Source organism: Arvicola amphibius, chromosome 2 (assembly GCF_903992535.2).
Source record: "Arvicola amphibius chromosome 2, mArvAmp1.2, whole genome shotgun sequence".
In the NCBI taxonomy this organism is placed as follows: domain Eukaryota; kingdom Metazoa; phylum Chordata; class Mammalia; order Rodentia; family Cricetidae; genus Arvicola; species Arvicola amphibius.
Genome location: NC_052048.2, coordinates 139664250 through 139688276, shown reverse-complemented (window position 1 = coordinate 139688276; position 24027 = coordinate 139664250). Strand labels below are relative to the sequence as shown.

The 24027-nt window shown below is 38.1% G+C and overlaps 1 protein-coding gene across 1 annotated transcript in view; it reads right to left on the bottom strand.

The window, feature by feature from the left end:
- The window catches only part of Hibadh (3-hydroxyisobutyrate dehydrogenase), a 105809-nt gene that overhangs the window by 66453 nt on the left and 15329 nt on the right, over positions 1-24027 (bottom strand). The window contains exon 4 of the mRNA XM_038318182.1: positions 22009-22130. Within this exon, the coding sequence (XP_038174110.1) occupies positions 22009-22130 (122 nt within the window). The remainder of the gene's footprint in view (positions 1-22008; positions 22131-24027) is intronic.

Genomic DNA, 24027 nt, shown 5'->3' with positions numbered 1-24027 from the left:
TGCAACTGTGTGGATCAGAGTTTGGATCCTCATACCCTACATAAATGATGAGTAGGTTTGGCAGCCTGCCTGTAATTCAAGCCCTGGAAGACGGAGACAGATGACCCCCAGACAATCCGGTAAGCCAGGCACACAACATCAGTGAGCTCTTAAGTTTGAGGAAGAGAGCCAGCTTCAAGGAATAAGACAAACAGCAATGGATTCCCGACATCAATCTTGGGCTTCCACATACATGCACACACCAGCAAGCACTCAACATACACATACATGTGCACACACAAAGGAAAGTTTTTCCTCCAGAAATTTTTTGCTTATCTTCTCTCATCCTTTCCTTTCATAGCAATTTATATAATAAGCATTTCTGAAAATAACTTGGTATATTGTAAACGGAAAACTCTGGAATGAAAAGCCCGTATATATTATTTCCAAAACAACCTGGGGACTCGTGGCAGGCTCTTTAGTGTTCCATGCTGCAGGAATATTATTGGTTTGTTTCCCTTTTGAACACACAACACAAGAGGAAGAAGGGCCTTCTTGTTCTTTCCTCCAAGCTGCTGCTGAGTTTTAGGAAAAATGTCTGCATCACAAAATCAGGCACATTAGGGTAATTAAGCACTTGAAATAAATCTTAGACTATGCTAAATGAGAGTTGAGCAGCTGTGTGCTTCCCCTAACCCTACTGGAGGAAATAGGCAATCTTGGAATAAATTAAAATGCACACAGTGTTAAATATACTTAAAGTAGGTAAGTATACTTAAAACACTTTCCATCACCTTAAAAAGTTTGATAGAAGAAGAAAAGTCTAATGGGAAGAGTTTTGGGGTGGGGAAGTTGTGTACTGTTAAAATGTGGTCCGTTTATACTCTAGGCTGGCCTTGAACTCTCGGCAAGCCTCTTGCCTCAGTGGTAAGACTCAGATGTGAACTACTACTACATGACACCTGGATTCTCATGTTTGAGTGAGGAAGCCGAAGGTCACTGGGCATGGGCTGATACAATATGCACAGTCACTATGACAGTTAGCTTGACTCTGTGGAGAGACATAGCAAGCAGAGGATCTTCAAAGATCAAAGCAGGGCTAGCACAATTATTTCCCTTTGAGATGATGTCAGTCCAGGCTGGCCTCAACCTTTTGGCAGCTTCCTATGTTCTGGATCTGGAATTACAGATGGAACCCACCACACCCATTTTAGAACTCGTTTGGTTACTAGAAAAAGGAAAAGGCTTTGTGGTGTTTCAGTTACAAACAAAATTAGCAGAAATACTTTGTCACGCTCCACTGATATTGCCATTCTGTAATACCTTCCCTCACAGTTACCCTATATCAAAACATGGAAAGAATTATTTCCCAACTAAAAACGCCATGTAACTTTAAACATTTTTATTTTAAGTGTTTGAATCTGTTCAACTTGGGGGGGGGGGGAGTAGGAGTTGAAATGGTAAAAAGATCCCCAACGTGTTTTAGTTAGAAAACTATATAGTAATACACGAATTCACGTTTTCTACTTTTATCTTTAAACTTTTAAAACTAGCCTGTGAGTCAACGAAAATTTTAGTGTGTGTGATTACAAAGATATACTTCAGTATTCAGCAATAAGACTCGTCATTGACAGTACACACTACTTATGACTCAGTAAAAAAAAAGTACACCACTAGTTCTAATTTAATATTGCAACTATTATCTTGTGTTTTACTGAACGGAAACAATGAGAAATTTTGATGTCTTCATCTCATCAATATTTTTAACCCTCACTGATATACACAATCTTCTGTGACATTACAAAACCTATCCTAATAGCTTTAACAGGACCTTATGGAGAATGACTCTGTACTTACTTTAGTTAAAACCAACCTACTCGCCCACCGGCACTCGCCAGGGTATAATGGGAAAGAGATTTCTTGGAAGGTTTTAAGAGAATCTGATGTGTGAAACCTGCTTTGCCATTGTTCTGAATTTCAGAGATTAAGTGTGCCGAAGTTGGAAATGCTAGCCCACAGCTGGAAAACACTGGAACCCTGACCACTTCCAATTTTACAAATTCCAAAATTTCAGAGACGTTCTTACTTTCATTTTCTTGGCTATTTTTAAAGATTTGATATTTCATTAATCTTATTACTTATTTTGCCAAAAAATGCAATTTAGATCAACCTTTCATTACTCTGAAGCTAAGTCTAGGGCTGACAAGACAGCTTAGTGGCTAATGATGCTTACCACCAAGTCCGAAGAGCCTAAGAACCCACACGGTAGAAAGAGAGATGCTGTTTTCTGACCACCATTCGCATACCAGGGAACACACAACCCTGACCTACCTCATAAACAAACAAACAAACAAATGAGAGAAGCCATGCCTAGAATTAAGTGGATGTGCACACCAAAAGTATATTTAAAAGTGGGTGTCAGCCGGGCGGTGGTGGCGCACGCCTTTAATCCCAGCACTCGGGAGGCAGAGGCAGGCGGATCTCTGTGAGTTCGAGACCAGCCTGGTCTACAAGAGCTAGTTCCAGGACAGGCTCCAAAGCTACAGAGAAACCCTGTCTCGAAAAACCAAAAAAAAAAATAAATAAATAAAAGTGGGTGTCATTAGCAGGGCAGTAGTGGTGCATGCCCTTAATTCCAGCACTCAGGAGGCAGAGATCTCTTGAGCTCAAGGCCACCCTTGAACTACAAAGTGAGTTCCAGGATAGCCAGAGCTATTACACAGAGACAGCCTGTGTTTGGGGGAGGGGAGAGATGAAAAATAAATAAATAAACAAATAAATCAAAATATGTTAGGTGCTGTGATTGTACATCTTTGATCTCAGTACTCAGGAGATATAGGCAGGCTGATCTCTTTTGATATGCTGTCAAAAATAGAAATAAAACATAAAAATAAAAGTGAGGTATCTTAGTTGCAGAACTTGGCCAACTTTATTTATAAACATTCTCATTCTTTATTCTTATTCCCAATGATTTACATGCCACAAAAGTCCACTGGTTAACTTTCTGCATCCCAATTCACTTCTCAAAGACCCATCCCAACAGCCTACACCACAAAGATGCCAGCACTGTTTATGTAGTCTTGAAAACAATACATTTCCCACTGCTGCTTAACTGACATCAGACATGGCCAGGCCCAATCAGGAAGTTTTTGTCATTTTTAAGCCTCCTCCCAAGCAAGAGCACCCTCACACATCTTTTAAATTATTCATTTTAATTTTTAAAACTTCTCGATGTTTACTATCCTGGCAACTTTACTTTTTCTCTGGATGGATTAAAAGGTAAGTTTAAACAATTTCTGTCTTTCTTCTCCCCTAATGTATTTGTGACAACCAGAATCCAATGTTAGAAGTACAGTGATAATGATCTTTTTACTATGCTAACTCACCACACTGGCACAGCTGCCTTGCTAACTGTAATTTAATTGTCAACTAAAATGTGACTTTGTACAGTTAAAGCCGGTTGATCTCTAATCATCTTTCCTAGCAGCGACACCTAATTATCTTATGTATTTCTAAAGAATCTAAAATCTATTTAGTACTTGATTTTACTGTCATCATTTCTTGTTTTATTTTTGTTTTTACTATTATTAAACATTCAGATGCAGTATGTCATTATTTTCTTGCCTAATATTTAAAAAAAAATACAAAAATGCCTAATTTTAAAAATCAAATGTTAAAATAAAACTCTATGAAGCTCAATGCCAGTCAGTTTTCTTTCAAAGCCATGACCACCTCCTAGCCAGTTAGTTCGTTATTTCAGCTCTCAGAAAAACAATGACAGGCATCTTCAATAACTAAAGCCATTTCAAAGGCCAAAATGCTAACTTTTAAACTAACAAATTTAACTGAGTTAAACATTTTTTAATCTTAAATCAAATGAATATACTTCTCATCAATGCAATTTTATTGTGCAAAAACTCCCAAACATATTCAAATGAAAAATAATTCAATATATTTCAAATCCCAAAATGTTTCCTTCCATCCTTAATGGTTTTAACAGTCAACAGTTGGTACAGCTTTCTTCCCGTCTCATCTGAACTAACCACCCCTAACCCATACCCTCCAACACACATGGAACGCACATCACCTAGGCCAGAAGTATTTACAGTGCCCCTCCGACTTTAGGCAGTCTTATCTTTATATCTATATGGATGTTCCCATGGCAACATTCATTCAGGCCAATACTATTTCCAAGTGAAATGAGAGCAGCCAAAACTCAAAATGTTTCATTACAAAATGGCACATGAGTAAGGATTTTTCTACCCATCACTATTATTAATGAAAACAATTCATTTCTAGAATTTCAATAAAACAGTTAATGCTATAGAAATAATTAAGCACAGTCAATGTAGACAATTATTTTTTTATTAAACAAGATTTACCTTTACTTACTCTTAATACATAAATCTGACATACTGGGCCAAGAAGCCTGCTTCAATTATAATTATGTATACTAAGTATAATTTTTGTAAAACCAGATTACTGTATCAAATTTGAATTTTTTTAAAGATGTTGGCTACAAAGCTCACAACACCTGGGTGAGAAAAACTGACATGCCAAGAAGCAATTCATGGACAGCAAAGGTGATTCCAGACACAGGACACGGAAGCTACAGAGGAATTACAGCAGCATTTTGATGTGAAATAAGTAGAAATATTAGCATACAACAAAGTTAAGAAGCAGACTGTTATATTAAGTTTAAAAGTAAAATACGCAGGGTCAAATGTCATGAATATCACTGTCGACCACTTTCAAATGTGAAGTTATAATTTTAACACAAAGAAAGTCTCTAGTAATATAGAATATATTCTAGTAAACACACATGTTAATAATTCACAACATAAGAGAGACAGTAAGAGAGGGAAGAGTTTCACTAATTCACCCTGTGAAAGGGAAGTGTTTATTTTGTTGCTAAACGAGAACATCAAGGTGGGAGGTCTGGCCTTTACTTTGAAAACATATATGTTTCTTATAGGCTTTGCACGTTAAGAAGCCCCAGAGAAGAGGCAAGGGTATACAGTGAGTAAATTTCATAAAGCACGCTAATAAATGATCAAAGCCAAGTATTAGTCACCTCTCTGCATGGTAAGTACACACTGTTATAGAATAAAAATCAAGGGATTATACAGGGAACTACATTTATTCCAACTGGTCATTTGTATTAAATGATTTAATTGTTTTGGTACTGTTTAGTAACATATTTTTAACGGCTCATAAAAATACAACACAAATATGCATTTTAATGAAAATATCTCACTTTTATAAAATTTATAAATGACGTGCTCTTTTGTTTTACGTTATCACTTTTTTAAAATGAGCTGATTCAAAAAGCTATAAAGATTCCTTCAAAACCAGTATAGAACATTCAAGAACTTACTTACCTCAAAACAACTTTTAAGACGTGGACACGAACTGCCTAATGAGTTTCATAGGTAAGCTTGTGAAAAAGACCAACCTGAACCTTTTAAAGGCCTGCTAACGTATTTTTATCAGGCATGTGCATGAGCAGTACATGTGTGCACAAGGCACTAAGGGATTTTGAAATATTTGCGGGCATGTTTACAAGAAGGATCCCTTATCTATTGTCCAGACCAGTGCAACAAATAAATAAATAGCCAAACATTGTATTCATTTTATTTATTAAAAAGATAAGTCTCTGTAAATGTTTTGATTCACTTTCCAATCAACCTAAAAATACGGTATTTGTAAAACTCAAAAGTCTCCTCAGCTCTTTAAGGACACTTTATTAACTCTTAGATGTATTTTTAAGCAACATCAAAAGCAAGGATCTAGGAAATGTCTTACATTCTCTCAAACAAAAACTAATGCATCTTAAAATCTTTCCTTCATCACAAGCAGGTTTGGACGCAATGCCCCCTGGTGGCATAGATGAACTCTGACCAAGATTAGGTTTCCACAAGTTGAGCATTCCTTAGAACACCAACTACCTCTTTTCAACTACTCTACCATCTTCCCAAAAGATGGTAAAATGGTTGAAAAATAATTTGTATTCAGAAATTTTAAGGTCTTTAAACAATGAACTGCATGAATGCACAGGACAATTTCCTCCAGGTTTAAACCATAAAAGGAGGCAAAACATGTTTTCACAAAGCAATTTTGTACTAAAGTTTTCATTTCAAATAACAAAACGTCTAAGGAGGAGGGTGAGGCTGGAGTAACCAAGTTGCTTTGTAAAATTACACTGTATAATTAATTCCATGGTAAGAATGTTTTTATGGTGTGTTTTGGTGACCTTTTATTACCATCAAGTTCACAATGCTGGTGGGCTGCCTTTTAATCCCTCCGCAGACAAAAGCCCTAAATAAACACAGATCCCTTCCTGGGAAAAAGTCCACTCGGTTAAATGGTAAGGAAATGAGTAAATCATTAGTAATCTTTAAAGCCAAAGCTATAAACTCAAGTTACCTTCAGCTGAAATGAAAGTGTCCTGCAAGAGTTTCAAAGTTCTGTCCCAGATAGAAATCTCCAGCTCTTGACTCCAGACTAGGCGCCAGCTGATAAACAAACAATTTAAGTCAAGAGCTGGAGAATTCCCAGCTTTTTCATTTAATGGCCCTGGCCAAGAATATTTATTGCCTCCAGTTTTATTCTCACTTAGCTCTAAGAGGGAATTTAAACTCATCATTATCTTAAAGCTCATACAGGCAGCAGGCAGCTCACCTGAGGCAGCTCCTCTTACCGGGTACTAGTTTGAGCCTCTACTAGAAGTGATGTAATAATATAAACTAATTAACCACAGTTTTATGTTGACTTTTTAACAAGCTAAATAAATTTTGTTCAATATAGTTTATATTCCCACTTGGGATAGTAACAATTCCAAAAAGTTTAACTTTATAGTTTTCAGAACAAACCCAGCAGCTGAAATGGAGGGGACAAAGTCTGTCTTCACCTCCCCGCAAGCTTGTGCTCCTGCTCTCTCGCCACCCTACTCAGGCCATCCACCGAGCCCACTCTGCATCAGATGTGGACTCCTTCCTGTCAACGTCAATGTCCCACCAAAGACAGTCTGTTTCTGAGTGGAGCTGAGTCCAAGGTCTAAAATGTAAATGTTATATCATGAAAACATGATTTTATATGAGCACTAATAAGAATATAAATAAGAATATCAAAATTCAGCACAATTAAAGGCCATGAGCTATCATCAAATATTTTTAAGTGCTGATTTAAAGTTGCTATTACAGATTCCAAGTCTTGAAGCCAGTTACATGGTTGTTCTTATGTCTTTCTTAAAATTATCTCTGAGTTTTAGAAAACTCTCATCTCTACCCAGGATTTTAAATGAAAACAATTCTTTCAACAATCTGAATGCTGACAGACATTTAACAATTACAGTAAATAAACTATTTTCTTCAGATGTCTCCTAACAAAAGAATGTGAAATGAGAAAGTTCTGCAGCCTAGCATAAAGGGTTCATATGTCATTAGCGAAAAAAATATTACTTTCCTCTCATTCCTTCATTTTCAGAAGGTTTTACAAACCTATCTTGGCTAGAAAAGCCAATTACCTATTTCAGTGTCTGCCAAGACTTTTTGTACTCTTACTATATGGGCATAGCACATTAAAAATATTGGTTGCTTGAAAACAAGTATTACTCTCACACATAAAAAGAATTACAAGCAATGAAATTAATTGATGATAAAATTACTTGTATGCCAGGCCTCACACTTTTATTTTTTTTAAAAAAAAAATCTCTCTAAGAACAATACCCTCTGAGGGCAGCAAGGGACAAACGACTGTGATGACAACAGCTCGTACAGCAACAAAACAACATCCACTACCGCGTTTAAATTTCCCAATGAACAAAAGGAAAAAAAAACCTATTTTTCATATCCTTGATAAGTGGAGCTAAATACAAAACAACAGTCCACCATCAGGTCAGGTTAAATCCCTGTAAGGCAAGAAAGAGAAGGTAAGACCACTGTTCCTGTTCCAACAGGAAAGAAAGGAACGGTCATGAAATCTTCAGACAAATTTAAAATGTTCCCAACTAGAACACCCAAAGGAATGCAGGAAAGATATAACTGTATGGCAAATACAAAGAGACTAATTAAACTTAACTTCATATAATTTTTATCTACCAACATTATCAAATTATGAGAATCAGACATCTGGAGAAAATAACTATTTTCATAGTACTTACAAGGCTCTAACTCTAATTAATCAAATTCTCAATTCCATCTTTTCTCTCACCCCTCCCCAAGTGCTACACCCAGATCAAACAAAATAAAAATATGTAAAGCATTAACAGGACTGTTTCATGCTGCTTAGAAATCAATAATTCTAAGTAAAAATACATTACACACAAGCAGCAGCTTCAGGTTTATTTACTGAGTGTACTTCAGTTTTACATAAACAGAGGTAGGCACTCCTAACCGTGTGACCAGACCCAACTATGTCTGGTCTCACTTACATCCTGAATGGCAATTAAAAGACATTAAAAATACCCTAGGATTACCGCAGGCAGGACCCCTGCCTCACTGATGTGCTCTCCTGCGCTCTCCTGCCTAGCAGTGTGAAGAGAACACAGTGCCCCCCAGCACAGGCAAGGGCCTGCCAGGAACAACCTTTGTAGGGAGTGAGTTTCAACTGAAAATTACAAGGCAATTAAAATGTAGCCTTTAGAGGCAGAGATGAAGGAATCCCAAAAGAGAGAATATGTGAACAGAAAGAAAGTAGACCATTAGTAGCAGTGCCTATTATAACAATGGATAGCGACAGCAATACTGGAAACACTTTTTCTGTCTATACCTCATTCTCCCGTTGTTTCCTTGGGATATAAACTACCAGAGCTTTATCATACACTATCTCACGCACTGAGACAGGAAACTCTTTCCCAGCATTAAGAACTGACTGACTGACAACTCACAGGGGACACTTGACTACAGCAGCTGCTGCAAGGGAGTCTTAGCATGCCAAAGAAGATACGGAGATTTTTATGACGCCACTTCAGAGCTCATTTCAAATAAATTCTTGAAATGTATTTTCAAACATTTCTGAACTACCTGTGTGAACTGTAGAAAACCTCGAGGCAAGATCCTCTAGACACAAAAAGGATACTTAATGGATACAGGGTGATAATAAGAATCTCAGGGAATGAACTGACTAAAATAATTAACTCAATTGAGTGTATTCTACTAATGAATCTTAAGTAATTCCTAAGGAAATGGAGTAGGCTACCAAAGCTTAAGTACACTTTAACTATTTAAGCTACTAAAACAATCAAAATCTGACCAAGGAGAGTATAGACTTCATTAATATTTTTAAAGAGAGTAACTCAAGTCTCTCATTCTAAAGTCAATGCTACAACATATTTTTAAAAATATTTATTTATTATGTATACAATATTCTGTCTGCATGTATGCCTGCAGGCCAGAAGAGGGCACTAGACCCCATTACAGATGGTTGTGAGCCACCATGTGGTTGCCGGGGAACTGAACTCAGGACCTTTGGAAGAGCAGACAATGCTCTTAACCACTGAGCCATCTCTCCAGCCCGCTACAACATATTTTTACATTTTAGTTAGTAGATGATGAGACTTTCCAATTAGAGAGTAACTTTAAAAATACACTGCAACAGTGATGTAACTCTTTGAGAAGTGAAGTCTAGTCCAGTGTGGTACCTCAAACTGTAATTCTGGCCCATAGGATGAAGCAGGATGAAACAAATTCAAGATCAACCTGGACAATACAGCAAAATACAGTCTCAAAGGAGAGTTTTTAAAAAAAGAACAAAAAACAGAACTATGAAAATTTAACCAATTTATTTCAAAATAAAAATTACAGTAACTTTATTGAATGATAACTGATACACCAAACCTCATAAATTTTTAATGAATAAAATGTGATCAGTTTGGAAATAAGCATACGTTGTGGAGTAATCATTTTGTACACTGTGAAAATATGTCTTTGCCAAGGCGTCTTCTGATTGATTTAATAAAGAGCTGAATGGCCAATAACTAGGCAGGAAGAAGTTAGGTGGGACTTGCAGGCAGAGAGAGAGGAAGAGGAGATGAATCTATGTGGGAGAGAGAGGCCAAACAGATGACACGGAGAGGAAACAGGAAGTGCAAGATGGAAAAGCGGTAAAAAGTCACAGGACAAAATGTAGATTAAATATATATGGGTTAATTTAAGTTGTAAGAGCTAGTGGGACAAGCCTAAGCCATAGGCTGAGCTTTCATAATTAATAATAAGTCTCCATGTCATGTTTGTGAGCTGGCAGCCCAAAGAAAAATCCATCTTCACAAGCATGTACCCATAAGCCTACCACTGTTGGACCAAAATTATCTCAGGGCCTGTAGGACAGAGAAAAGCCTGGCTTGAGTTTGAGTGAGGACGAGACAGCAAAAATAAGGGAATAAGGAGGCTCAGGAAACCTAGCATACTACCATTATCAAGGTAAAGAACATTTATCTTCCAAAGTTTCCTCGTCCTATCCTGTGTCTTATTGCTGCTGTTTTGCAGTAGTAACACTGAACAAAAGATCTGCCTTCCAATCCTTGTTTTTTGTTTTTGAGATGAGGTCTCCTCTCTGCCACCAGAATGTTAGAATTATAGGCCTGTGTCCCTCTATTTCCTTAGTAAGCTCTTCTTTCACTCAGTTACCTCTGTGTGCAGTGTATGCACATGCGGGAAGGTAGAAGGGCACAGGCCAGAGCTGAGTGGTAGGTGTCCGCCTCTGTCTCTTTTAACTTTGTTTCCTTGAAACAGGGTCTCTTACTGAACCCAGAGCTCACATTTTTCTTACAGCTAGCAAGCCCCAATAATCATGTGCCCCCTCAGCCCGCAGGCTTGTGCAGGACCACAACCAGCTAATGGGAGCTACGATCTGAACTAGTCTTCATGCTTTCACAGCAAACTCTTTTAACAGCTAACTCTCTGACTCTCTGAGCCCCACTTTGAGAAGTCCTCAAGTAGGGAAGGCAGAATCACTAACAGTGAGCACTATGGTGTAACAGCATCTCTAGAACTCACTTATTTTGCATAACAAAAATTCTTACTGGGCTAAGAACAGAACATAAGGACGAGCTCCACACTGGTAGGTGAGATAGCACAGAGAGCAGAGCACTCACTGCCAAGCCTAACAACCTGAGCTTCATGCCCAGGACCTCAGAATGGAAGGAGAGCAGCCACTCTCCCAAGTTGCTCTGACCTCCACAAGCAGGTTGTGACACTCATATCCAAACAAGGACTTACACAAAACGAATAAATATAAAAAACATTTCTAAAGAATGAACAACATCATATACAACATTACCATGTAAGCAAACCATTTGTGAGGGCATCAGGAAAAGAAGTACTATAATCGTCCTTCTCCCTCAATGCATCAGACACATGAAATTTGATAAAAAGAATTTGCTTTGGAACAGAAATAGCAACATTTTAGCCTAAAGCCAAGTAAGACTGCCAAGTTGTAAACTTTTCTAGGAAAACGCTGTAACCGAAATGCCAACAGACCCTTAACTATAACAGCGCTAGGTGCCAAAACAGAAATGGTTTTTGGTTTTGTGGTCCTTTTACTATAAATTAGATACAGATCTAGTGGAAAAACAGTAGGTATCAAGTTCAGTAAGAGTAAAAGCCAAGATTGCATACTTGATTTTTAAATAAGAATGGAGACTATATGAAACTTTCATTGAGATATAACCTGTAAGTCTGGCAGTTTAAGGGCAACTCCTCAATAGGTTTCTGTGCTAACTCCATAGTCTAAGAACACCTCAAATTACTAAAACATAATCCAGGCAAGTAGAATATAAAATCAGTCTTCCTGGTAGGAAAGTGTTACTCAAGCACACAAGTTCATTTATTTAATTCTGACATTAATTCCTAAGTGAAACAATACAGCTTAGTGTGTCAATCATGCTTGGCAGCACAGGAAGCTGGAGCTATTGCAAGTGCCACCTCAAGGCTGCTTCCACTCAAGTTCCTGTGGAAACCTACAGGCACAGCAGGCAACAGGTGAGTCTATCTTTAATTATTCAAGTCAATTATTACAGTTAAGTATTGTAATGATGGTGGTGGAGCAGCTTATGAACCTGGTCATTAATCACAATGATTTTAAATTTGCTTCCTGTCTGGCATCTATACCAGAAATGAGTTATTAAACTGTGGAGGCAAATACAGGCCCCCCAAAAGATGTGCATATACCCAAAGTAGTGTGATGGCTCCAAGTCTCACAAAGATGTGATTTGCCCAGAATAAAGAGATTATGACAGCGTGCTTGAGATAGGTATCAGGGTTTAATTAATAAATGGCCTGGTTAGCATTACTTTAATAACCACAAGATATTAAATAAAGAATGGTATAAGAAATGGTAATCAAGTAAAGGCTATTACTCAACCTATCAACCAAGTACCAGTGACATCTTAGTGATAAGAGTCCACAAACAGGAAACTGTACAGAGCAGTGCCTCCATTGAAACACACCACTCTCCTAGGCCTCTACACTCACATCTCTGACTAAATGTCCCTTTCTCAGGAAGGCTAACCATCACTCTACAGAAAAGGGCCCTCCCATTAGTCTCTATCTCCCTAATCAGTACTTTTATTTCCAAGTACTAATTACTGAAATTCCTGTTATTTGCTTACTCCTTCTAGTCCCACTACACATATGCTCCAAGAAGAAAAATTCAAGCCCTAGTATCTGAAGTATACCAAAATGTAACAAGTACCAAACAGACATTTACTGCATGGCCGTGTCCCTTGTGGTCGAAGTATTACAGTATAATGAAAAGTAAGAGTATGCAAGCAGTAATCAATATAATATATATCATAAAAATTATGTGAACACTATTTTTAATTGCAAGCCATTTTGCTGAAGGAAATGTATATGTACCTTTTCTTCTTTTTATGTGTCTGTGTCAGAGAGGTATAGATTTCATGTGTGCACGTGAGTGTGCATGTGCAGGTCAGCTGACACTGGAGGGCTCCACGCACTCTCGCCTTACTTTCAGTTTTAATCTTGTGTATGACGCGTGTGCATGAGTGCTTGCGAGCCATGGCATACATACAGAAGCCAAGAAGACGATGCTGTGTGTCAGTCTTCCACTTCCACCTTGTTTGAGGCAGACTCTCCAGTCTCCGCCTTCATCGTGCTGCAGCTGCTGGGGCTGCATCCATGTGCTACTGCACACAAGCTCTATGTGGGCTCTGGAAATTCAGACTCCAGCCCTCAGGCCTTTGTGGCGAGTGTTTTACCCTGGTGCTTAGTTATCCTTTCTCACTACAAGCTCCAGGCTTCTAACATCGTCACTAACAAAGCTAATGATGTGAACTAAACAACTTCCTTCCTTTGTTTAAAGAATATTTCCCAAAGAACTGTTAAATCTAAACTTAAATCCCAGTGGTTCCCACGGGATATTACAAGAATTCATCTGAGGTTTCTAGAGTGTATCTTTAACATATATTTTCCATTTCCAAACTCAAAAACTCTTTCAGCTGCTGTAGAATCAGCTTTGTATGTTAAACCCAGTGTTGGTTTCTCTTTAAATATCCATATCAGGGTATGAAAGAAAAAAACAGAACAGGAATAGCCAGCCAGCTCAGGGTGACCTCCCTCTCCATGGCAAGTGGCCACCAACAGAAAGTGCTGTAGAGGAGCTCCTGTTCTGCACAGGGCCTGGGTGTGCTGCTTTCTCCTTACTTTGCACTTAGCAGCTGTTTACAAATTATTAGTATGTTTTTCTACATTCTAAACTTTCATGTGAAGACTTTCTCTTATTCAGAATACTACGCAGTTCAAAAACGAGGAATGACTGCAGGAAAACCCAAAATATTTAACATTAATCTTAATATTTGTTTATTTATTTATCTACTTATTGCAGTCCTGGGAATTGAACTTGGGGTCCTGTGCATCATCTTTAAAAGGGCTGGTGATGTGGTGCAGTGGTAGAGAAAGTCATGTTTGATTGTTGTGAAACATTACTCTATGTAAAGATGTGTTGTATTTGTTTAATTATGTAAAGATGTGTTGTATTGTTTAACTATGTAAAGATGTGTTGTATTTGTTTAATTATGTAAAGATGTGTTGTATTTGTTTAACTATGTAAAGATGTGTTGTATTTGTTTAACTATGTAAAGATGTGTTGCATTTGTTTAATTATGTAAAGATGTGTTGTATTGTTTAACTATGTAAAGATGTGTTGTATTGTTTAACTATGTAAAGATGTGTTGTATTTGTTTAACTATGTAAAGATGTGTTGCATTTGTTTAATTATGTAAAGATGTGTTATATTTTTTTAACTATGTAAAGATGTGTTGCATTTGTTTAACTATGTAAAGATGTGTTGTATTGTTTAACTATGTAAAGATGTGTTGTATTTGTTTAACTATGTAAAGATGTGTTGCATTTGTTTAACTATGTAAAGATGTGTTGTATTGTTTAACTATGTAAAGATGTGTTGTATTTGTTTAACTATGTAAAGATGTGTTGCATTTGTTTAACTATGTAAAGATGTGTTGTATTGTTTAACTATGTAAAGATGTGTTGTATTTGTTTAACTATGTAAAGATGTGTTGCTGTTTCACCTTGTCTGCCTAAGACACCTGTCTGGTCTAATAAAAGCTGACTGACCAACAGCTAGACAGTAGAGAGACAGATGGCGCTGGTGGACAGAGAGAATAAGTATGAGGAGAAAACGAGGCTTGAGAAAGAAGAGAATGAGGGTGAAAGAGAGGGACATGCCCGGGGCCAGAAGCAAGTCAGACACAAGAAGCAGGAAAGTAGGACATACAGAAAGGAAAGCAAAATGTCAATAAAGAAAAACAGATTTGACTAAGAGCTAAGATGAGGCTGCACATTCCTAACTAACGATAACTCTCCTGCCTCATGATTTGAGAGCTGTCTGGTGGTCTACAAAGAAGCCTGCTACACTTGATCCCCAGCATCACAGATATGAATGAACAGGTAGCCTTGTAAAGCAGGAATAAAAGAAAGGAAGAACTGATTGATTCCTGATTCAATCTTATTAATGTTCACAGAACTATACAATGGAGATATAAAATAAAAAACATTAAGGTCTACCCACTTCTGAGTCTAGTAGAAGAAACAAGCGCATAACCTTAACACGATCGTCAAGTTCTAGCATAGATGTGATGCAATGAATGGCATAGAAGACAGACAATAAGTTCACTGCTGCAAAATAAAACAGTCCTGTCCTGTTTCTTTCAGGCACAATCCGGTTTAACTCCCAAGGGCTTACATCTTGGAAGAGATCATGTCTCAGGAACAGCCAGTCCTGGTAGGGATACAGGGAAGACAGCACTTACTTCTTCCTCTGCAGCTTATTTGACTAAGCAGCAGCTAGGTAATCCCAATCAGGAAGGACTCCACAAACTGGCCCTAACCCACTCTGTCTGCAGAACAGAGGTCACACACAGCAAAATATGAAGCAATATCACACTCCTATTAGCTTTAGCACCAACCATGCATGAGTTCCACCTTCATAAGGGGTCTCACCACTACCCTGCCTATTTTTCATAGTTGTTTTTCCAGTTGAGTTCAACTTGATATTTTAAACATTTATTGAAGACTAACAATGTTCCAAGTATTATACGAGACAGACTGAAAGGGCAGGCTCCCATGATATATAAAAATGAATGTAAAATTTTTTAAAGCCCTGGAAGTAATCCAAACATGCATCACAGCAAAAAAGCTGAAGTGTGATTATTTATATAAACTATCACACAGAAGTTAAAATTAATGAACTACATTTAATAAATATGTAATGACAAGACATTCATGTACTTTATGTGGTCCTTTAGCCAAACAGGTAAGTAGAGGCTGACATTTAATCACACTTGTTGGCAGGCCATAAACCCTGATAAAGAATGACTTTTTCTTTGAGAAGAAGTCCCTTTGGAACAAAGTGTGGTGGGACACACTGCAGTTCCAGTACTATGTGGCAAAGGCTTGAAGGTACCAAGTTTGGGGCCTAGATTTTGTAGCAATACCTTATTTCAAAGACAAATCAGAAGCTGTTGGCTTACTAGGAGTTATTTCAATACTGAGAAGGCAGTTCTTTCTAATCCTCACAAAAGACTGGAAAAGCTAATGCCTCTTCTAACACCACGGACGATACAGGAACAGAACAGAAAGCGACAAAGCAAGTCACAGAATATGCCCATGATTCCACTTCTAGAATGTTCCAAACCATGAAAAAATAAAACTACTGTTTGGAGGTTAAAAATACATAGTCAAAGGCTGGAGAGATGGCTCGGAGGATAACAGCACTCACTGGCTGCTCTTCCAGGGGTCCTGAGTTCAATTCTCAGCAACCACATGGTGACTCACAACCATCTATAATGAGATCTGGTGCCCTCTTCTGGTGAACAGGCATACATACAGGCAGAACACTGCATAATAAATAAAGGAAATACATAGTCAACTATAAAGAAAAGCAGGAGAACAGGATGTAAAATTCAAGATACTGGCTATGTAGTCAAAGAGAAAAGGATGGGGGAGTACACAAGAGCATCAATGTCTGATTGACAGGCAGTCCAATTACGTGGATCTGATTAGACACTGTAAACATAACAATAAACAAGTACTCCATTAGTTAAAACAAAATGTCTTTTAAAAAAGAGAATTTTGAGGGTAATAAGTACTAAAGTTCTCCCCTAAACTAGGTGGTACCTATCAGCTCAATATCTACTTAAAATTTCTTACTTTCCCAGCGCCTTCTAAACACGGTGAATGGAATGGGGAAGGGCAAATATATGTGCAGTATTTAACCAAAGAAATTGTTTTTTTTTTTAAAAAAAAAAAAAAAAAAAAGATTCCATATTCTTCAAAAAAAAAAAAAAAAAAAAAAGCCGAAATCCCTGAAACAAGAGAATTAGCGGCTGAAACACAGCAGAATGAGATCTAACATGCACAGTTTGGAAGCTTTTTAAAGCAGCATCAAAGAGGTGAGCTGGTGAAGTACTCTGAACAATAACACCGACATGGTGTGGTGACAACTTCTAATAAAGATAACATATACAGAAGTCATCTCAGGTGGTTTTAATAAACATTGAGCCTGCTACTTCATACCTACCCTGTGAAAATAAGAGAGGAATAATCTTTGCTACTCCCCAGAATATTACTTAGTAAGAAATGGAAGTACTGGATAGGGTTATCATCCGCATCTTGAAACACTACACCAACTCAACCATCCAAGTTGAAAATTTCTCTTTTATTTAAAATGGTAATAGAAACTGTGGTATAGTACCATCTACACGTGTACACTGCTATATTTATAGATATAAATATATGAGTCTATTTAAAAGTATTTGTATATTTAAAACATCAGGGGTGGCTGTATGGCTCGGTGGGTAAAGGTCCTGCTGTGGAAGTATGGGAACCCGAGTTATTAACTCCAGCACCATGGAAAAGTCAGCCAGACGTAACAGTAGACATCTGTATCTCAAGCACTGGGGAAGCAGAGACAGGAGGCTGCTCGGAACTTGTTGGCCCAGCAGGCCAGCTGAAATGGAAATCTCCAGGTTCAGTGGAAGGATCCTATCTCAAAAAATAAGAGGGACCAGCTAGATTGCTTAGTGAGTAAAGGCACCTGCCATCAAGCCGTTTCCACAAACTCCCAAAGTTATCTTCTGAGCTTCAAATGCATGCAGGCTAAGGCACGCGAGAGCACCAAACAAACAAATAAATAAAAACAATAAAGAGCAATAGAAGAAAAACACACACTCCAAACAAACAAATAAATAAAAACAATAAAAAGTAATAAAGGAAAATACCCAAAGTTACTCTCCAGCTCTGAAACAGATACAAAGAAAAATACAATGGGAGAAAAAAATTAAAGGTTTTGTTCAAATGATCCAAAATACTCTGTATTCCAAAACTGACGAATACAAAGCTTCCATGCTGGGCGGTAGTGGCGCACGCCTTTAATCCCAGCACTTGGGAGGGAGAGGCAAGAGGATCTCTGTGAGGATAAACTCCAAAAATACAGAAAAGCCCTGTCTCAAACAAACAAACAATATAGCTGGGTCAATTCCAGGTTACTAAACTGTACTTTCCCCCACATTCCTCCTCCCTCATTTTATTTGGGTAAAACATAATGATTTCTGTGGGGAGGGGTTCAAGACAGGGTTACTTTGTATAGCATTGAAGCCTGTCCTGGAACTAGCTCTTGTAGTCCAAGCTGGCCTCAAACTCACAGAGATCTGCCTACCTTTGCCTCCCCGGGTGCTGGGATTAAAGGTGCGCACCACGACGGCCTGGCTAAAACGTAAAAATTTTTAAAGTTGCCTATCTGACACACAGGTAATCCTTTATTTAACTGAGAGAACACAATCTTGTTGTTTTTGAGACAGGGTCTCTTTCACCATGTAGCCCATTCTGGCCTGGATCTCAGAGTAATCCGCCTGCTGCAGGTTCCCTGCTAATGAGATTAGGTGTGCTCAGTTTAGAGTCATTTTCAACAAACTATAATTACACATAAAATAACATGAGAATAATCCATCATATCAAGTACCTATAAAATAACTGAGAGGACCATATAAATGTAAATAGGCTGCTATTATCTACTAATTAATCTCATAATGATCAAGTGTCAAACCAATTATTTATCACAAACTATCCCTATGCAAAGTTTTCATCAATAACAGTACAAATCCAGTTGCTCTCGCTGTCATATTAGGACTTAAACATTGCTCCGTGAGAAGAAAAGGATAACTTCAAGTGTTTCTGGCTATTTCAGGTTGAGGAGACAGCGCATAGCGAAATGTTTCCTGCATAAGCTTAAGGACCTGGGCTGGAACAGGCACCCATCTATAGCCCCAGCCCTGAAGAGGCAGAAACAAGCAGATTCCTTGAGTCTGCTGGCCAGCACAGCCAATAAGTCAATTAGCTCCAGGTTCAGGGAAAGACTAGCTGAAAAAAATAAGGCTGGGTGGCTGGCACGATGGTTAGTGGGTAGAGTGGCCTGCTGCCAAACCTGACCACCTGAGCTCGGTTCCCAGGCCTCACTTGGCGGAAGAGAACTGACCCCCACAAGGTGTCCTCTGCTTCCATACATGTGGTGCAGCATAAATGAAAGTGCACACGCACCAACACACACAATAACAGGGTAAAAGTATGTCCTGCAGGGTGTCTCAATGGATAAAGGACTTGCCACCAAGCCTAGTGACCTGAGTTCAATTCCCAGAGACCACACAGTGGATGGCAAGAACAGATGTTGCCAAGTTGTCCTTTTAACTTCAATATGCATATTCTCGCTAAAGAAATAAATACAGAAATACCAAAAGCTTTTTAAGTTAAGGCAGAGAACAACAGAAGAAAATACAAATATCAACCTCTGGCCTCCACATGCACATGCACACGAGCACACACAAACATGTACATATGTATCCCCACCACCACCACCACTACCACACACAAATCCTGGGTTCTGAGGATGTGCACTCAGGCCCTCATGCTTGGACTACACGCATTTTACCCACCTAGCTTCCCTAAGTCCTTGAACAATTTTTACACATTGTTGAGCATTCTTGTAAGAAATGCTGTATAGGGCCATTGCTCACTTTTTAATTAGGTTGCGTTTTCAGTAGTGACTCAGATAATGTGCAGCTCCTTTCTCCCGTCTTGTAAGTTACCCTGTTGACTGTTTCCTTCAGCATGTGATTTTGCTGTTGACTGGTCCAGAAAAAGCCACACAAGGTAGCAGGCATCCCTAATCCCAGTGTTACTGTGACATCATGAGAAGAAGAAAGAGGAGACTCCTCGGCAAGAACTTGTGCATCATCCCACTTAAAGAAAGATTTGCTCAGCTCATTAATTTCATTTACAGCCCCAATAGTATTACTATTTTACCATCAAAGTGCCTGAATCAGGCCAGGGAGATGAGATAGTGTGTAAGGCACTTGCTATGCAAGCATGAGGACCAGAGTTCACATTCTCATCATCCACATAGACACCAGGTGACCATGGCACTTAGAAACAGGGCATCCTGACTAGCTAGAACAACTGTATCAGTGAGCTCTGGGTTCAACAGAGAATAAGTTAGTGAATAAGGTTGTGAGCTCCTGATGAAGACTCCCCAAATCAGCCAGGACCTCCACATGTGCACATACTCATGTACCCACATTTACTAACATGCACACACCATATATAGACACACTCTTTAAATTAGGCCCTACAGATGACTCAGTGAGTAAAGCATTTGTCGCACAGTCTGACAAGTGTAATCCCTGAAGACGGAAGGGGAGAACCAACTCCACAAAGTCATCCCCTGTCCTCCACACATCTCATACACACATACTAATAATCAATTTTAATTAAGTGTCTAAGTACTATTACAAATATTTATGCTTAAATTTTATGTAACTAATTCATCATAACAAGAAGAGCTAACAATTATTTAGTCTTCATCTATACTCAAAAATCACTTGAAGCCAGGCAGTGGTGGCGCACGCCTTTAAACCCAGCACGCTTTTAAACCCAGCAGTGGGAGGCAGATCTCTGTGAGTTCGAAGTCAGCCTGATCTACAAAGGGAGTTCCAGGACAGCCGAAGCTAAATAGTGAAACCCAGTCTCGAAAAAACAAAAAAAAAAAAAAAATTAAAAAAATAAAAAATGACTTGAACATGATAGTGGATGTCTGATCCCAGCTCAGGAGATAGGGACAGGGAAATCAAGGCCACCCTGGGCTAATACATAAAACCTATCACAAATAAACAAACAAAATAACAACAAAAATAATAAAGGAATATAATGTTTTTACAGAAAATCATTTTATTTATAAAAAATAAAAACTGATTTAAATTATACTTCACTTATTTTTTAGAAATCCAAAGTCAAGTATAATATAATTGGAATAAAAGAGCTATTGTTGCCTACGCTACAAATGTACACTTATCTTCCCATATGTATAGGCACAAACATACACAGAGTTTTTCCTATTACACAGCAATTTTGGAAACGAAAGAAAATCACACCTAAAATCCTACCATACCCATGATCCTGACAAACCAGCAACCTGCTATTTCCACATGCCTGTCATCCCCACACACCCGACATCCCCAGACACTCAGTCCTGCTAGTATTTGATAGAAAATTAAATTTTAAGAATTTCATTAGTGAGTCCTTCGCTTCTCACGAAGATTATCATGTAACTTTTAGGCATGTTACACACTGGATTACAATTACAGATTTTCTAAATATTAAGCCATCTCTACATATAGGTAACACAGAACTTGTAATGCTTGATTTCTCTTATTTATGGCTGGATCTGGTCTGCTAATTATGTTCTTAAAGGCTGAACATCTATAGTGTTGACTGAAATTCACCTATCATTCTTACTGATTGAGTAAGAGAGTTACAAGGTCTTTTTGTAGAATGAGTTGGGAAGTATTTCCTTACTCTCTACTGTCTGGAAAACATTCACATGACTCTGATGATCTCTGCCTTATATTTTAATAACAGTCACCTGAAAATCCACCTGGACCTCAAGTTTACCTTGAGGGTCAGATGGTTTGGTTTTGTTCTTTTTCTTCTTTTTTAAATCTCTTCTTCAGTTTCTTGAACAGTAGAGTCAGTGAAGCTGGACATCAGATATTCCAGGTTGGCCTCAAATCCCCTATGTAGTGAAGGATGACCTTCAACCCCTGATTCTCCTGCCTCTGCCAACCACGTGCTTGGATTACAGGCATTCACCAGGACATGTAGTTACAGGGTGCTGGGGATCAAACCCAGGGCTTCCTGCATGCTGGGCAAGCACTCAATCAACTGAACTACAGCCTAAGATCCCAACTAATTATTCCCTGAACTAGTTCTTAAGCTTCCAGGAGGTGATCTATCTTTATCACACAATAACTCAACCCCCAAAATGTGTGACTTTTACACAAATTTACAGGCAACTTAACCAATTTTGTTTTGTTCTTATTTTAATGAGTGATTAAGAATCTTTACAGATCTAAAAATAACTGTGAATACCTTGGAAGGCACTAAACCCAGACTGCTACTTCTGACAAGCAGAAATAGGTGCACATGTATTTTAGACAGCACTTACCACCAGAAACAGGAGCATCCATGAAAACAGCTCCCATTTTCTCAACTTCTTTTGCCAATTCTTTTGAAACTGAAGGATCAATAGTGCTGGAATCTATTAATAATGATCCTTTCTTCACTTTTCTAAGTATAAATAAAAATATTCAAGTTTACAATTCTACATAAGTACTTCATACAACTATCTATACAACCAGAATCAGCTAAAAACTGCTAGACTATCAAAGAGGCCTCTGGCTTGGTATTGAAATAGCTGAAAATCTCATATTTACTCATTCATGTTCTAGATCAATTTCAGTTCAAAGTAAACCCATATTCATTCAGAAAAACATAACAAAATAAAAATCTAATAAAGTAATTGGTAAAGTCTGGTATTAGAAGTACACCAGCCTTGCTAACAAGTGAAGCTAATATATAAAAAAATTTTAAAACCTATGAACTTTAAAGGAGTATTTGATTGCATTTAAATTTTTATTTGTAGAGTTACTGGGTCTTAAAAAGCTTAAGTCTTTAGTAAGCTACACTGCAAACTTCCCATAACCATATCATTTTCGCTAAGAATAAACACAAGCAACTGAAATATAGCTATTTGCTTCAAGAGAGCATATTCTTTTAATAATGAAAACATTTTTAAATATTATTTTTATTAATTATTTGAGAATTTCAAATAATGTATTTTGATCATATTCACCCCCTCCTCCAGCTCTGCCCAGGTCCACTCACACCCATCCTAATAGAAACTTTTTAAAAAGCAAAATATTAAACAGGCAGAAACAGAAATAAAGAGAACTTTCAAAGATGTTTTTGTGGCATTGATAAAGATGGAAACAGGAGCACAGATATTTTACATAAATCTTTATCATTCTTACAGTAAAAGATTTCTATTTATGCTATGAGTTCAGGACATGTCCCTGAAATAGTTCCCTTACAGTTATAAGGCAGTGCATATTCTAGTGGCTAAGAAACTCTGGCCTATATTATAATTTAGCTCCCTGGTCTTAGTGGTCCAAGCCAACAATCTTAACTACTGGTGAGGCTGAAGCAGAAGTTCAATATCTGTCTGGGTTACAATGTTACAAGGCCAACCTAAGCAATTGAGTGAGATCCTGTCTCAAAAGTAAACAAAGAAAAACCATATAAATCAAGGATAATAGTTAACAATTATATGCAAATTCCCCAAAGTTCTTATTTATTATTAGTGCATGGCTGTGCACACGGAGGCCGGAAAACAGCTCTGTGGAGTCAATGTACACAGGCCACCCAGAGCCGTCTCACTAGCCGTAAGCTCCTCGATTTCTCCACGCAGGTCTACTCAACAAGGAGTGCACAACCGAGACTGGAAAATCAGAACTCAGTATGAGGAAATATTAAAAAAGGAAATGCGGAAAATCACTGTTTTAAAAAGAAAAGAAGATCCTAGAGCCAGGCATGGTGATGCACACCTTTGATCCTAGCACTTTGGAGGCAGAGGCAGTCAGATCTCATGGCCAGCCTGGTCTACAGAGCTAGTTCCAGGTTAGCTAGGGCTACACAAAGAAACCCTGTCTTGAAAACAAAAACAATGTAGACAGATCCAACAGAGTAGATCTGTGTAGGTGCACTCCACACAAGACATGCCAAGTACTGCTAGAAATCACCTCATTACAAAGGCTTTACTTCATGGAACAGAGAAAATAGGAATGCAACCTACCAGTCTTCTATGGTATTATTTTTAACAATCTTAAAAACAAGTAGGAAATCATCTCAAAATTACTTAGGCACTGGGTGTGGATAAAGAATCCTGACGGGAAGGGGGCCCGGCACATCGCTGAGAAGGCAATTATAGTTTAATACGGAAACTAAACTCTTCCTAAGCACTCCCTGAACAAAACACGTCTGGTAGCTGGCACCTCCTCCAAAGTAAAGTAAAGGATATTAATAAATGTTGTGTCACTACATGTGTTTTAGTAACTCTTCCTTGAGAGGTAAAGCAGGCCATAACTGAAGCAGGCTAGTAATGAGTCAGCCAGGATGCCTCAGGACC